The sequence below is a fragment of the Schistocerca nitens genome, chromosome 2, assembly GCF_023898315.1.
Source record: "Schistocerca nitens isolate TAMUIC-IGC-003100 chromosome 2, iqSchNite1.1, whole genome shotgun sequence".
Taxonomy (NCBI): Eukaryota; Metazoa; Arthropoda; class Insecta; order Orthoptera; family Acrididae; genus Schistocerca; species Schistocerca nitens.
The window spans coordinates 104599974-104617708 of record NC_064615.1 but is presented as its reverse complement, the minus strand read 5'-3'; the positions used below and the strand labels follow the sequence as shown (position 1 = coordinate 104617708).

General features: G+C 44.2%; 1 protein-coding gene and 1 non-coding gene across 2 annotated transcripts in view; one reads left to right on the top strand and one right to left on the bottom strand.

Moving 5' to 3' along the window:
• The window catches only part of LOC126234859 (sodium/hydrogen exchanger 9B2-like), a 178182-nt gene that overhangs the window by 31821 nt on the left and 128626 nt on the right, over positions 1-17735 (top strand). The window contains exons 3-4 of the mRNA XM_049943600.1: positions 369-568; positions 10495-10669. Of these exons, the coding sequence (XP_049799557.1) occupies positions 369-568; positions 10495-10669 (375 nt within the window). The remainder of the gene's footprint in view (positions 1-368; positions 569-10494; positions 10670-17735) is intronic.
• Positions 13601-13673, bottom strand: Trnat-agu (transfer RNA threonine (anticodon AGU)). Its single transcript has one exon. It is a non-coding gene; the product is annotated as a tRNA-Thr (tRNA).

The following is a 17735-nucleotide window of genomic DNA, read 5'->3' as shown; positions in this document are numbered from 1 at the left end:
AGTGTTACATGTAGGCACAAAACGACCAAGTATCCACTTGAAACTCCCAGAGAGATTAAAACTGTGCGACGGGCTGGGACTCGAACCTGGACCTTTATCTTTTGCGGACAAATGCTCTACCAGCGGAGCTATGCAAGATGAGTTACGACCCTCCCTCACCGTTATACTTCCACCAGTACCTCATCTTCAACAACCCAGCTTAGAGTTGGCGGTTCGGCACAAAGTCTTAACCTTACAGGCAGTTTCAGATTAGCTCACACTCAGCCGCAGAGTTCTGGAGACAACCACGTGGTTGTGAGACCTGCATTGCTGCCAGTGGAGTTGTCCCCCTCGTCGAGACACTGCCGCACGCTCGGACGTGCCCGCAGGTCGTGGTGGCTGTCACTGCTGCGCCGCTGCCACCAGCCCGAGGCGCCGCCGTCGTGGCAGCCCGGCTTTTGGCCTCGCCTCTGCCCGCAGCCGCTGTGCCCTTCCTACCGGTGGGTGGCGCGACTCCTCGCACTCGCCATCATCCTGCTGCTCTGCTGGGCCGTCGCCTTCACCGTCATAGGCCGCGACGCCGCTCCAGGTAACCCGCTACTCGATTAGGCGTAATACTGTGTGCCACTACAGAGAGTTGTTGTAGCAAGGTGCTCTTGCACACAAGCTAAGCTTAGGTACAGGACCGCTTGGATTTTATTCATACAGGAGTCGAAGTTGAGTAACCGGACGTCAATTTCCGAAAAGCAGTACGACACGGTTCTCACAAAAAAAATTAAAAAAATTACTTTTCAAGATTACAATATTTCCAAGTGCTGTTAGGGTATGTATGAAACGCCCGCATCTCGTGGTCGTGCGGTAGCGTTCTCGCTTCCCACGCCCGGGTTCCCGGGTTCGATTCCCGGCGGGGTCAGGGATTTTCTCTGCCTCGTGATGGCTGGGTGTTGTGTGCTGTCCTTAGGTTAGTTAGGTTTAAGTAGTTCTAAGTTCTAGGGGACTGATGACCATAGATGTTAAGTCCCATAGTGCTCAGAGCCATTTGAACCATTTTTTTTTTGAAACACTTGTAAGTTACACTACTGGCCACTAAGATTGCTACACCACGAAGATGACGAGCTACACACCCGAAATTTAACCGATAGGAAGAAGATGCTGTGATACGCAAATGATTAGCTTTTCAGAGCATTCACACAAGGTTGGCGCCGGTGGCGACACCTACAACGTGCTGACATGAGCAAAGTTTCCAATCGATTTCTCATACACAAACAGCAGTTGACCGGCGTTGCCTGGTGAAACGTTGTGTTATTCCTCGTATAAGGGTCTGGAACCGCGCGACCGCTGCGGTCGCAGGTTCGAATCCTGCCCTGGGCATGGATGTGTCTGTTGTCCTTAGGTTAGTTAGGTTTAAGTAGTTCTAAGTTCTAGGGGACTTATGACCTCAGCAGTTGAGTCCCATAGTGCTCAGAGCCATTTGAACCTCGTATAAGGAGGAGAAATGCGTACCATCACGTTTCCGACTTTGATAAAGGTCGGATTGTAGCCTATCGCGATTGCGGTTTATCGTATCGCGACGTTGCTGCTCGCGTTGGTCGAGATCCAATGACTGTTGGCAGTATATGGAATCGGTTGGTTCAGGAGGGTAATACGGAACGCTGTGCTGGATCCCAACGGCCTCGTATCACTAGCAGTCGAGATGACAGGCATCTTATCCGCGTGGCTGTAACGGATCGTGCAGCCATGTCTCGATCCCTGAGTCAACAGATGGGGACGTTTGCAAGGCAACAACCATCTGCACGAACAGCTCGACGACGTTTGCAGCAGCATAGACTATCAGCTCGGAGACCATGGTTGCGGTTAGCCTTGACGCTGCATCACAGGAGCGCCTGCGATGGTGTACTCAACGACGAACCTGGGTGCACGAATGGCAAAACGTCATTTTTCCAGATGAATCCAGGTTCTGTTTACAGCATTATGATCGTCGCATCCGTGTCTGGCGACATCGCGGTGAGCGCATATTGGAAGCGTGTATTCGTCATCGCCATACTGGCGTATCACCAGGCGTGATGGTATGGGGTGCCATTGGTTACACGTCTCGGTCACCTCTTGTTCGCATTGACGGCACTTTGAACAGTCGATCGCTGCGAAACCCTACCTTTCACCAGGATAATGCACGACCGCCTGTTGCAGGTCCTGTACGGGCCTTTCTGGAAACAGAAATTGTTCGACTGCTGCCCTGGCCAGCACATTCTCCAGATCTCTCACCAATTGAAAACGTCTGGTCAATGGTGGCAAAGCAACTGGCTTGTCACAAAACGCCAGTCATTACTCTTGATCAACTGTGGTATCGTGTTGAAGCTGCATGAGCAGCTGTACCTGTACACGCCATCCAATCTCTGTTTGACTCAATGCCCAGGCGTATCAAGGCCGTTATTACGGCCAGAGGTGGTTGTTCTGAGTACTTATTTCACAGGATCTATGCACCCCAACTGCGTGAAAATGTAATCACATGTCAGTTCTAGTATAATATATTTGTCCAATGAATACCCGTTTATCAAAATGGCTCTGAGCACTATGGGACTCAACTGCTGAGGTCATTAGTCCCCTAGAACTTAGAACTAGTTAAACCTAACTAACCTAAGGACATCACAAACATCCATGCCCGAGGCAGGATTCGAACCTGCGACCGTAGCGGTCTTGCGGTTCCAGACTGCAGCGCCTTTAACCGCACGGCCACTTCGGCCGGCACCCGTTTATCATCTGCATTCTTTCTTTGTGAGCGATTTTAATGGCCAGTAGTGTATTAATATACTTGTTGGAAAAATAACATAAATCAGTTCTTCATCAGCACTTCCCCCTACGAGTTAGCCGTGGTAAAACGCAAACGTAAATTCCATATACAGGCCGTGGCGGGCCCAGAGGTACCAACCGACAGTCGTTTCATTCTCCACCAATGGCGTCACTGGATATGGTACGGAGGGGCGTGCGGTCCCTATGCTCCCCTGCAGACTGTTCTGTTTTCGTGATCTGCAGTTGCTACCACTCGGGCAAGTAGTTCCCCAACCGGCATCACGAGGCCGAGTGTACCCCGATACCGTCCTCCCTCCGAGGAAGTATCTGTGGCAGCACCGGGAATCGAACCTGCATCCTCACCATGAAAGTCAGCCGCGCTGACCACTGAGCTATGGAGACAGACGTTTATGAACAAACAGGAATGTCAATTAACGATTATTTAATCACAATTTTAATACAAATAACGTCTTTTTATTTTTTATTTCGAATCACATGAAAATGAATTAAAATTTGATGCATGTGAAATTCCTTATTGTTGCGTGAAAAAATTGCATACATCAATAATACTAAAAAGTATTTTACTTTACATTTGACATTTGTTTAAGTTATTTGGAACAGTCATTTTCTGTCATTAATAATTAAAATATAAAAGATTTTATGTTTATTAAAAATTATGATTCAAAATTTGTTAGTTAATACTCAGATTTGTTAATAAAAATGTAATTTATAAATAACTTTTTAAAACATCGCCGTAGTGAGAATCGAACCAATGACTTTGCAGATGAGTTACACATTCAGCTACTAAGGAGTCTTTTTGAAACGTTGCAAGAATTTATTACTTGACTGCGCTCGGCAATCTTATTTTTAAAGACAATTTTTTCTAATTAGAACTGTGTCGTACTGTTTTAAAGAAATGTCCGCTGCTCGTCAGATTCTACAGGCATAAAAAAAATAGAAAAGGACACACCGATTTTGAAACGAGTCCCTGTTGGTTGTTGAACATTTTTCAATACATTCTCGATTGATTTGTGAAGTAATCATAAGTTGATTTTTAAATGCGTGGATAGTGTACGTGATGTCTCTGCCACGGGGACTCCCGTCGCATCTAGAAATAAGAAACTTTCCCACAGACAATAGGGGACTGGGCTATACAAACTGAGCCGAATAAACCCGAACGGCGAATCCCAATCGTTGTTTGTGTATGTGGTTAATTGGGTGTGCGAATGATAAGCGTTTTCATAATTACTAGCGAAATCTATAGATTCAGACTACTAGAGTCGAATTAAAGGACTAACAGAAATAACAGGTAAGAAGGATCGCATATTATCTTTTCGGTGTATCCAAGAAAATCAAATTTTGACAGAAATTTTTTGCCATATCGCTACACTACTAAGGGCCAGTTGTATAGCTGCCGTTTAACAGCCGCTTAAGTTCTATTCTTGGAATGGCGCGGAAAGCGCGTTGTTGGAAAATGTAATAACGCCCAACAGGAGAATAACTGAACCCGTGATTCTGGAAGAGTTAGTGAAGTTAACAGGATAATAACTTCTGACAATGGCAGGAATAGCAACAGAATTAGTGACTACAAGATTGTTTGTTAGAACGAGAAAGGGGAAAAATGGGAACATCACACAAATTATATGGAAGAATATAACGATTCCAAATTTATCTAAAAATTTCGTACCACTACTACTTTTCGATCTCATACTTGAGAAACTGGAGCATATGAATGAAATGTGAAACTAGTTCCTAACAAAACTTTTTGCTTGTAGTAGGCCTAATAAGCGTCTGATATTGGCACGTTATATATTTTCGTGTTATTTATGTAAACGAGGTAGATAATGACCATTTCTGCCAAAGCAGTGCGCTTATTTGGCTTGTTTTGATACTGCTGCAATATTAGAAGGACCTATTTCGTTTTATATAGCAGACAGTGACAAAACAGACGCAATCAAATCAAGAAAACACACCAGTCTTGTGTAACATTCGTATTAACAGCTTTTTCGGTATCAGACAACGACATTTTGACTTTTCATGTAGGAAAACGTTTGACGAACTTTAATTAGGTAATAGATTCTTTCGCAGAAAGGAAAGCACGCCCCGTAAAGCTATAGCAAGATTAGAGAGAGAAAAATAGTGGGACCTAAGGATTGAAGAAATGCGTACCGTACTGCCTTGCTTGTCTCTTGTCTTTACTGGTTTTGTGTTTCCTATATTTAATTTTATGTCACACAAAAGAGAAAGTTATTAGCTAATAAGCAGTAAAGACTGCAAATTTTCAGAAGAATTCTTACTCTCCCGGTCACTAATAATCCCACCCAGTATTAATTATGAGTTTTTATTTTAGGGGGGGTAGGATGTCAAACCGGTCGACTGGGAGTAGGAGAGACATGACAGGACATTTTAATTTCCACTGTCCTGAATATAGGTCTGATAGCTTCCATTACATAATACACTCGTTTGAATTCCCACCGCTAAGTATAGAAGAATGCTGTGTGAAGGTATGTGGCACTGCACTTTGGTACACTTAAGACCAAATAACATGTCTTACATTTCCTCGACCACATATGTTTTATGTATCAAAATCTTAAAAAAGATATGTGCTACAAAACGAACAAGTTTTTGAAAAATCGACCTTTTTTAACATTTTGACGTCCTATCACAAACACTCGAGTGGGAGAGGGGGCGCCACTATCAAGGTTTTGTCTCAGTTTGGAAATATCGCAGATCCAGGGCTGGGTCTCCTCGTTAGACTTACAGCCGGAAGCTCACGTTCTTTACTGGGTAAGATTTGTGAGAATATCGCTTACTTTCTCTTAAGTTCCGATCTAAAAGGTGTAATAAAGAGTAAAAATACACCGTAGTCTAATTTAAATTAGTTGATGCCTGACGCTGAAGGTCCACAGTTGCGACATTGTCATATGTCTGGAGACAGCAGCCACAGCGCTCTGCTGTCCGTGGCGATAGGAAATTTCTTCATAACCTCAGTCTCCTACATCAAACACGTATTAAGTCTCAAATTCACGTACTGTGCAGATTAATATAGTGTCTCTTAGGATGTGAAAAATCTGTTCTTAATTTTAATTAGGGGTGAAGCTACTTAGCTTCTTGAAACAGACGAATTTTTCGGGCTCAGAAAGTGTTTCTTACTTGAGGACTGCCAGGCACACTTCTTTGCCTAGCCGAATGGCAATACAGTAGGAAGCGACAGTGACAAGCTAACGCAGCGCAGTATCCTAGCTGCCAAATCCAATAAAACTTACAATCGGGCTTTGGGCAACAGAGTATAGGTTTTTGACAGCATCTGCTTCAGCTTTCCGTTGTTGCGGATCGCGGGAATGGTAATTACGACTCAGTTTTAGCTCTAGTTTTCGATTATTTTATCATTTTTTGTATTGATCACGGGTTAGGCAAGACTGCCTGTACCAACACCTATCCTTTTTCTGGCTCAAACTTTAGCTGTACAGACTGTGAGTTGCCTTCCACCTCCGCGCACTAAAATATTTCAAAAAATCTTTACCGGAATGAAGTCTGTAAGTGTCTCAGATTGATGTTGGAAGCGGCGAAAAAGTGGAGGAGGAATTTTAGAAAACGTAAATTGCATATCGCGATTTGATAACCACTCTATCATGTATGTGGTAAAAAAAATCTTGAACTTATTCTGCGAATGACTGCAGATTCAGATTATACGATAAGCAAAGCTGAACAGTGTAAATTAGTAAGAAATCACGCCAAAGGCGAAACGGTGCCACATCGAAGTTGTTGTCACTCCCTCACGAGAAAAGCTGAAAAGTAGAACTTGTAACACAATAAAGATTCACATAAATATGTGATCTGGTGGACGAATAAATATACAACACGTTGTTAACTCAAAATCGGTTCCTTATGTTAGAAATCATTAATAACTACAGCTCACGATGCTTGCATTCTGACGTCTGGAATAAGAAAGACAAAACTGAACAGCCAGGTTTCTCCTAGCTGCTCTCTAAAAGGAATTTGAGAGTAGTCCCTTCTTTTATTACTGAAACATTTATACATGAAATCTCTGACTCGTTATCGATACATGAAATTTTTGTACACATACAAAAAAATAATTCCTGGGAAGGAGGTCTTATAAGACACTCGACTGACACTTCATCCTGGCATTTGTTATTCTGCAGCTACTCTTGAGTTTGATATGACAGCCTCGTTTGTATAGCCTGTTTTAATACTCTCATTTACAGTGTGTTCTTGCCTTGTGCAGCTGTTAACTGATCACAGGAACAGTATTTTTAGATGCTGTAATTTTATTTCATCTCTTCTTTCAGTCCAATACTCCTCACATGCATATGGCAGCATTACAACTTCCAATTCTGCATACCGTTTTAACCTTGTATCTTTACCTGATCTTTGTTTTACGTATGTACTTTTAGGCTGCGTCATCATCATCATCATCATCATTGTCTTGATCATCATTATCATCATTGTCAGTAACAGCAACATACTGTCATCCACAGCTGGACAAAGGCCTCATCTAGACTATTCCAGGCTATTGTAATACTGCTGTATTCTGTTCACATACAAGGTGTTTCAAAAAGAATGACCTGAGTTTAAAATTCCATATTTATTGATAAGAACATACTACAAATATGCGATGCATTGAAAAACACTCATAAAACCTAAAGCTTTAGCTGTGCTCTTACAAATGCTCTATGTGTTCACCAACAGCAGCATGAAGAACATCTAGGCGGTAGCTACATTAGTCACAAATGTCATGTAATGTATCTACTTTTACGGAAGGTATTCTGTCCTGTGCGCCCTGTGGTCCTAGAAAGCATTCAGATAGTGTGTTATTGAGAAACTGCCGTACGTTGAATTTTTCATTTGTGTGGCCATATTGTAACTGCCTTTCTATTCCTGAGGGAGGGTATTTTCGTTCTGTCGTTGCAACTACAAGAAAATGCATGTTTTTTCTTTCTTTTCGCCAGACGCGTTTCGCTTTATTGAGGTAAAGGATCATCAGTGCTCTGTAATTAAAGGTACTTATAATTTGATTATTTTTTTTAAGATGGAAAAACGGTTCGTTAACAATAAGTTGTTTGTTACGTACGATGATTTCCGCTTGGTTTGTCGCGTGCCAGTGTGATGGAGCTCCATCCTGTTAGTAAATGAAGTCATCAGAGTCCTTCTGAAGTTGTGGAAAAAGCAAATTCTACAGCATTTGAAGATAGTTCATTCCAGTCACTGTGTTTTCCTCAAAAGAGAAGGGACCATACACATTTTTACTAGAAATAGCACAAAAAATTCGCTTTAGGTCACTTTCTTTCGTGCTCAGTGATGTAGTGAGGGTTCTTGAGTCCCCATATGAGCACTAACTCAGTCTTTGCAAACTTCAGCACACAAAACGCCTTCTGTTGAACGGAAGCCATCTTACTTGTGATTAACTGCAAATTGAAAAGGCGGATTGACTGACATCTAACGGCGATTTTTCAGGACTCCAGGCGACACTCATTCAGACACACATTTCCTTGCCGGCACTTCCCTTGTTTTGTTATTATTACCGTCGAATATCAGGTATTTGTTTTTGAAACACTCTGTATTAACAATTGAAAGGAAAACAGCCCTCGGTCCCTATTTTTAACAAATTAACCTGGTTTCAACATTGCTGGGATTGTCTTCCTCAGAATTTAAAAAAAGGAATGATCTATATTCTATAACGTGGTCGCAGAATAATGACTAAAAACGTATGATAGGGTATAAGTTGCAAATGAGTCCGTTTTGCAACCTGCACCACGCAAGTAACGAGCAGCCCTTAGTGGCTCGCCATCACAGTTTTCTTTATCTTAAATGTCTTTGTGGCTAATGCCCTTTTGGCATATTTATTATTTTATAAGTGACATACACTCCTGGAAATGGAAAAAAGAACACATTGACACCGGTGTGTCAGACCCACCATACTTGCTCCGGACACTGCGAGAGGGCTGTACAAGCAATGATCACACGCACGGCACAGCGGACACACCAGGAACCGCGGTGTTGGCCGTCGAATGGCGCTAGCTGCGCAGCATTTGTGCACCGCCGCCGTCAGTGTCAGCCAGTTTGCCGTGGCATACGGAGCTCCATCGCAGTCTTTAACACTGGTAGCATGCCGCGACAGCGTGGACGTGAACCGTATGTGCAGTTGACGGACTTTGAGCGAGGGCGTATAGTGGGCATGCGGGAGGCCAGGTGGACGTACCGCCGAATTGCTCAACACGTGGGGCGTGAGGTCTCCACAGTACATCGATGTTGTCGCCAGTGGTCGGCGGAAGGTGCACGTGCCCGTCGACCTGGGACCGGACCGCAGCGACGCACGGATGCACGCCAAGACCGTAGGATCCTACGCAGTGCCGTAGGGGACCTCACCGCCACTTCCCAGCAAATTAGGGACACTGTTGCTCCTGGGGTATCGGCGAGGACCATTCGCAACCGTCTCCATGAAGCTGGGCTACGGTCCCGCACACCGTTAGGCCGTCTTCCGCTCACGCCCCAACATCGTGCAGCCCGCCTCCAGTAGTGTCGCGACAGGCGTGAATAGAGGGACGAATGGAGACGTGTCGTCTTCAGCGATGAGAGTCGCTTCTGCCTTGGTGCCAATGATGGTCGTATGCGTGTTTGGCGCCGTGCAGGTGAGCGCCACAATCAGGACTGCATACGACCGAGGCACACAGGGCCAACACCCGGCACCATGGTGTGGGGAGCGATCTCCTACACTGGCCGTACACCACTGGTGATCGTCGAGGGGACACTGAATAGTGCACGGTACATCCAAACCGTCATCGAACCCATCGTTCTACCATTCCTAGACCGGCAAGGGAACTTGCTGTTCCAACAGGACAATGCACGTCCGCATGTATCCCGTGCCACCCAACGTGCTCTAGAAGGTGTAAGTCAACTACCCTGGCCAGCAAGATCTCCGGATCTGTCCCCCATTGAGCATGCTTGGGACTGGATGAAGCGTCGTCTCACGCGGTCTGCACGTCCAGCACGAACGCTGGTCCAACTGAGGCGCCAGGTGGAAATCGCATGGCAAGCCGTTCCACAGGACTACATCCAGCATCTCTACGATCGTCTCCATGGGAGAATAGCAGCCTGCATTGCTGCGAAAGGTGGATATACACTGTACTAGTGCCGACATTGTGCATGCTCTGTTGCCTGTGTCTATGTGCCTGTGGTTCTGTCAGTGTGATCATGTGATGTATCTGACCCCAGGAATGTGTCAATAAAGTTTCCCCTTCCTGGGACAATGAATTCACGGTGTTCTTATTTCAATTTCCAGGAGTGTATAAGTACTGTCAGTCTTTTACGATGATTCCGTACTTATACCCTGTCATACGTTTTTAGTCATTATTCTGCGGCCATGTTATAGAATATAGACCATTCTTTGTTTTAAATTCTGAGGAAGTCACTCCTAGCAGTGTTGAAACCAGGTTAATTTTTTAAAAATAGTGACCGGGGCTGTTTTTCTTTCAATTGTAACTATTCACGGTCTCCGAACGTGCAGCCATGTACAAAATTTTACTCTGTGTTAATCAAGTATTTGTGTGTCATCAGTGTTCCTCATTAAATTGACCAACTTTTGCCAGTAGCGACATTGCCACCAAAACCACTAGACGTACTAGTATTATAGTCTGTGAAATCGATCAACAAGCGCTGCGCTAGACAGGTGCACCTCGTAAGCTACAGGAGTGGCTATGCCTGTCGCAGGGGGCCAGCTGTTCCAGCTGGCGGTGCTGGCGCTGGCGGCGCACGTGGGCGGCTGGCTGGCGACGCTGGTGCGGCTGCCCGCGCTCGTCGGCATGCTGCTCGTGGGCATCGCCTGCCAGAACCTCGGCCTCTTCCACCTCGAGGACGCCTACGAGCAGGTCTGCTCCGTGCTCAGGTGAGCGCCCAACCTGCGTCCTCCAGTCACACGTCACCTGTGTACGGTTCAATGGGGGATGCAGTCGAATAATTCGACGACGTTCGGACGCAATATTTCCTGACCGCAATGGGGAGCTATCGTGAAAGCCAGAGCCAGTTGCCGGCCGCTGTGGCCGAGCGGTTCTAGGCGCTCGAGCCCGGAACCGCGCTGCTGCTACGGTCGCAGGTTCGAATCGTGCCTCGGGCATGGATGTGTGTCATGTCCTTAGGTTTAAGTAGTTCTAACAAGGGAACCTCCCCATCGCACCCCCCTCAGATTTAGCTATAAGTTGCACAGTGGATAGGCCTTGAAAAACTGAACACAGATCAATCAAGAAAACAGGAAGAAGTTGTGTGGAACTACGAAAAAATAAGCAAAATATACAAACTGATTAGTCCATGCACAATATATACAACATTAAGGAATATGTAAGCGCAGGAGACCCGTGGCCGCGTGGTTAGCGTGAGCAGCTGTGGAACCAAAGGTCCATTGTTCAAGCCTGCAATCTAGTGAAAAATTTTAATTTTTTATTTTCAGACAATTACTATCTGTCTGTCCGTTATGTTTTCATCACTTTTTTGGGAGTGTTATCACATCTACAAGAAATCCTAAATCGGAGAAGGTAGAAGAATCTTTTTACCCATTCGCCATTCGACAACATATTCCTGTCGTGTGACGCACATGCCGTCACCAGTGTCGTATAGAATATATCAGACGTGTTTTCCTGTGGAGGAATCGGTTGACTTATGACCTTGCGATCAAATTTTTTCGGTTACCATTGGAGAGGCACGTCCTTTCGTTTACTAATCGCTCGGTTTTGCGGTGCGGTCGCAAAACAGTCACTAAACTTATTACAGTGAACAGAGACGTCAATGAACGAACGGACAGATCATAACTTTGCGAAAATAAATAAAGTAAAGTTATCGCTTGAGGAAAGACTTGAACCAAGAACCTCTTGTTTCGCAGCTGCTCACGCTAACCACGGGACCACGGCGTTCCTGGGCTCAGACTATCCTTAATGTTGCCTATCTTGCCCATGGGCTACTCAGTTTGTATATTTTGCTTATTTTTTTTTTCATAGTTCCACACAACTTCTTCCAGTTTTCTCGATTGATCTGTGTTCCGTTTTTCAAGGCCTATCCACGGTGCCAACTTATAACTAAATCTGAGGGGGGTGCGATGGGGAGGTTCCCTTGTAAGTCTACGGGACTGATGACCTCAGATGTTAAGTCCCATAGCGCTTAGAGCCATTCGAACAGAGGCAGTTTCTGATACCTTGGGGGAAGGAGGCTATTGTCCATCGTGGAGAAGATAGACCAGACTTTCTGAAGTCCTAAACGGGTTCTGATCTCGGCCTAGTAGTGTGGCCTAAGGCCTTGCGACGCCAGAAGGAATGTTATTACGAGCAGAATATGACCAATGAAATTACCTGCTTGCTGCTGAAAGATCTCGACGTAAAACATTTTCAAAGAGCTGTTTTAGAGCTCGTGAAATCGGGAATTCGGCCGACGGCCCTCACGCGGTGTAAGGGGCAAATTTGCGCCCCGTGAAACGGAGGTGGAAATTCTAAGAGTAATTCTGAGGTAAGAGGGAGCGCTCATGGGTGTAGGAATCATGCCGTAGACACTGTGGTGTGGAGGTGATGTTTCAAGATCATTCAGCATATCGAGCAGAGAGCGACTGATCGACATCGGTCATTGAAGTTGTTCTGCTTGTGTGAAGAGCTTCAAATGATCTCGCAAGAGAAGTTCCGTGTTTGGGTGTGGAATGTGGCTTACTCAGTTGCTGATTTTCTAGGTATGTTGCATTTCAGTGGACGTACATGTGTTCGTTAGGAAGAAGCCACATAGCACATAGCCACAGTCAGCCAAACTTCCGACCCTGTTAGGAAAATTCAACGTCAGAACCGTCTTCCAAACATCCCCAACACAAGAGAGTTCCTTGGATCTGCGAAAGGTCCACCGAAACTTAGCGGACCAAGTATATACCGTACAGCAGTGATAGTCAACCTGGTGCTTAGTACACATAAGTGGGCGGTCAGTAAGTATCATACAAACTTTTTCATTAGTTTTTTAAAAAATTTTGACATAAGGTATTTGATAAGTAGTTATTACTATCGGTTGTAACTTGCTGTAACTCTGGTGCATAGCCGGCCGAAGTGGCCGTGCGGTTAAAGGCGCTGCAGTCTGGAACCGCAAGACCGCTACGGTCGCAGGTTCGAATCCTGCCTCGGGCATGGATGTTTGTGATGTCTTTAGGTTAGTTAGGTTTAACTAGTTCTAAGTTCTAGGGGACTAATGACCTCAGCAGTTGAGTCCCATAGTGCTCAGAGCCATTTGAACCATCTGGTGCATAAATTTTATGCGGTAAAGCTAATCCTCAACGTTATGAATTACCATTACTTTGGAACCGGTGTGCAGTTATAAAATTTTATTACTAACAGAGATGCAAAAGTGGGCGGTAGGTAAAATACATGGACTACCTCTGCTGTACGGAATAGTAATGAATGTGGCCGCCAAGAAATGGATCAAACGCAGCGCTATATCTCGAAATGTTGCGAGGAAAACATCAGGTTTACGACTGAGACTGTACAGAAAAATCCGCAGTCAAAGAGCGTAGCGTAAACGAAGATCACACCTTTGAAAATACGAAGTTGCTTCGCCGAGCAACCAGCTATTCGGACAGCAATACAGAGGACTCCATAGTAATACGGATCCACGAGAATCTTGGTAATGAGAACGAAGGTTAGCAACGTAGTTCGGCATGGCGTACCGCGTCAGTGGCAATACGACGAAAGCACGCACAGCACCATACAGCAAGCAAAACGTATCCAGAATTAAGACACAAACGAATTACAGACATTGGCTGCGAGTAGGCATTGATTGAAATGAATGGGGAACGTTTAGAATTTGTGCCAGACCGGGATTCGAACACGTGTCTCCTGCTTACTAGGCAGATGCTCTGACCACTGAACCATCCGGACACATTAGGCATCGCAACCACACGGACTACCCTAGCACCCACACACTACGAATGTACTGCCCCTTGCCCATTGTCCTGATTACTCGCGGCATTCCATCGATTCCCGTAAGAGTTCGAGCCTGGTGTGTCTTAATTCATACGGCTGCTGTATTAAAATAGTATCTGTTCTTTCGGACATATATACACGTATCCAGAATGCCCGTGCAGAGAGTCGACTGCAGCCTCGGGTCCACTTACCACCCCTACCACTGTGCTCACATCGCCACCACCGAGCGAGGTGGCGCAGTGGTTAGCACACTGGACTCGCATTCGGGAGGACGACGGTTCAATCCCGTCTCCGGCCATCCTGATTTAGGTTTTCCGTGATTTCCCTAAATCGCTTCAGGCAAATGCCGGGATGGTTCCTTTGAAAGGGCACGGCCGATTTCCTTCCCCATCCTTCCCTCACCCGAGCTTGCGCTCCGTCTCTAATGACCTCGTTGTCGACGGGACGTTAAACACTAATCTCCTCCTCCTCCTCCTCCTCCTCCATCGCCACCCCAGCCCTCTGGCGGCAGTGTTCCCAACCGCCCGCAGCCACGTGGAAGAGGAGCATCGCTATTATAAATACTGTGACAGCTGCAATATCTCGCTACTTCACCAGAAGATGACGATTATGATACTCGAAGAAAGGGTTTCAGTATCTAAACTTTTCATTCCGCCTAGAAACTCGACAGCTTTTCATCAATACTGGGCTATATGGCAGTAAAGTCTCGCTTCATATTTACTTTTATGGTTCCTTCTGGTGTTGCTCCTCTATTGAGATTGATCATGATGTTGCATCATCAGCAAAGAACACTATTACTGCCTTTTTGTGCTTAATGTGGAAAGTCAGATGCTTAAAATGGCTCTGAGCACTATGGGACTTAACTTCTAAGGTCATCAGTCCCCTAGAACTTAGAACTACTTAAACCCAACTAACCTAAGGACATCACACACATCCATGCCCGAGGCAGGATTCGAACCTGCGACCGTACAGGTCACACGGTTCCAGACTGTAGCGCCTACAACCGCGCGGCCACCACGGCCGGCTGTGGAAAGTCGGTTACATACAGGAAGAAAGGGCGTGGTTCGAACATTGAACCCAGTGGAATACCATTGGTAATTTTCACACTCTCAGAAGAAGATTCGTCACTAAAACACTACGAGCTAACGTAAGACAGCAACCAACCAGTACTAATAACGCTGTTTATTTACGTAACAGCGTCGTAACCGTTTTAGAACAGACAGATTCATTTTCAGATGGCTATTCACATCAAGCTGGACATTTGTTGCAGTTTACTTAAGTTTTTGGCTCTTTATTCCCCCTTATGGTGAAAGATTCTTGGGATGGCGATGCTCTATGGTAAAAAACGATGTTAGAAACAACTTATTTAAACGTGACTCTCCTTCATAACGATAGAATACAATTCAAATAATATTTAAGACTGAGCACTCGAAGAGAAACAATATGCAGTTAGTAACCCAATATAAGCACCACAGCCGGCCATGGTGGCCAAGCGGTTCTAGGCGCTTCAGTTCGGAACCGCGCGACTGCTACGGTCGCAGGTTCGAATCGTGCCTCGGGCATGGATGTGTGTGATGTCCTTAGGTTAGTTACGTTTAAGTAGTTCTAGGGGACTGATGACCTCAGATGTTAAGTCCCATAGTGCTCAGAGCCATTTTTAAGCACCACACTAATGACAGAAGTCTGTTCAGTCACACAATAACAGACCTTTTAAATTAATTGAAACTTTTAGCTGGCCATCGTATATCAATATAATTTCAGTTGTCGTAATATTTATTTATTTCTCAAGACTTATTTTGTTCCCTGTGTATTTACATAATATCATTTAAGTAACATTTCCTAACAAACTGGTTGCTACACCTGTTGACATTAGTTGTAATTAATGTTCATTGAATCTTAAACGCATACAATGTAACGTTTGTGCATCTTCATATTTTCGCGGTGCAAAGACTGATCCTTGTGGTCTGGCGTCTTGTGTATCTGTGGCCACATGCGCAGTGGTGCGTTCGACGGGCTTAAAAGGACGGAGCAACTGCTGGGGCGTCAGTAACCTTGGCTCACTCTGAAGATTGCTGGACGGTATTCAGCCGAAATATTAGAAGAATTAGTCGAATTTATGCGGGTGCACGCCCGAAATTTTATGAATCAATGTAACGTTTATTTTTTGTAAATTTTCTACTGTGAAAGCGATGTATATATATCGTACTGTCTCTGAGAAAGACTTTCTTTGGCACCGTTGTATTTGTGTACTTCATGCAACGTGGCTACTTACGGATCGTATAATTCCTGCATATACTCTGTAGTATTTTGTGAATACAAGCTAACAACTTTCAAATAAAATTCAGCGAGATTTTCGACGTAAGTAAAATATAGATAAAATTATTCTGTCTTAAATATTTGTTTATATTGGGCTCGATCGTTATGAAGGATAGCTACGTTTAAGAAGGTCGTTTCTAACATCTTTTTTTACCGCAGGGTCCTAGCATCCCAAAAATTTTTCACCTCAAGGGAAAATAATGAGAAGGAAGCTTCAGCAAATGTCCATCTTGATGTGAAAAGCCGTCTGAAGATGAAACTGCCGATTCTAAACTGGTTACGGTGCTATTTATGTAAATAAAGAGCATTATCAATACTATCTGCTGTTACCGTCTTTGAAAAAAAGAGCCTATATTTTGTACACAGCCACGGTCTCAAAATGTCAGGTTTCAACAAAATAACACTTTCTGATTGTACCTCGAAAGCTATAAACTTTAAGAGTGTTGCACTGCCGAATGCCTACGACGGTGGATCAAATTTGTGATTTACATATTTTAAGTGAAGCTCGCGTGAACTGGGCCTAGTCGCCAATGTTCCACTGAGACGAAAGTAATTGATAAGTAGCAGGCAGGTAGCCCAGAGTGGTAGGATGTTAGACCAGGAATGAGCACAATTCTTATACAGGATATTTCTAAAAATATTTTATTAACCGACATTACCTTGGCTTCTTCAAAATAACAAAATTTACCAACTTGAGTTTGAAAAAAACAATGATTTCCTTCATTGAATGAACAGAACAACATTTAGTCACTTCATTTGTTAGACAATATTTGTGTAATTAATAAGCAATGAAGGCCTTGGAGAAACTAGTTGAATTCATCAAATAGTCTTAACTCTAACTTCAGCACAAGTAAAGAAATATAATTCCGTTAATGCTTGAGGAAAACAGACAGATCTCTGAAATAATTAGGTCACAGGCGTTGAGAGAAACATGTAACCAGGCAACACGATAATGCGTTGCTTCTTAACAAGCCAGCTGGCGCCTTGGAATAGTAGTAAAAATCTTTACATTATTCAGAATAAGAAATGATGCAGAACTATAACGGAAAGAGAAGAAGGATTTAAATCGCTAAAACACCAGTTTAGACAACTAGTAATGATTGTCTACAGAAACAAGACGGAGAAGCCATTTATACTTGCTTAAACAACACAAGGCTTAATATATCGATAAATCTGAAAACATTTAAAACATCACAGCGGAATATGAATAGAAAGTAGTCGTGGCTAAGTGCCGCTAAAACTATATTCTGCTTCGGCACTCCTTGAGTCACAACAACTTAAGAAAAAATGAAATCAGCGATTATTAAAGGCCCCCAACAAACATTAGCCCTATCCAGCAAATATAGGCAAAAGATCATCACTCACAACAACATTTAAATAATATACATGGACACAAGGTAAGATATTAGCCGTAGCAAGCAGAAAAATTTTCAGTGCCAGTTTTTGGCTGAGATCCGAAGCAATGACAGTAACATGTTTAACGTAAGATTTCACCTAATTATTTTCCTCAATGACTGTCCTGGAGTAATGGATTCATAGCCTTCGATGACGTGCGTGAGACTTAATCCACTCAAGCTAACTTCCTTCTCAAGGCGTTTCACCAAGTTCGCACACGGACCTGCAGGAAATGCACTCGATGTGCGAGAGCGTGCTGAAAAGTAATGGCTCCGACATTTTTTGTGGGAAAACTCTTAAAATTTT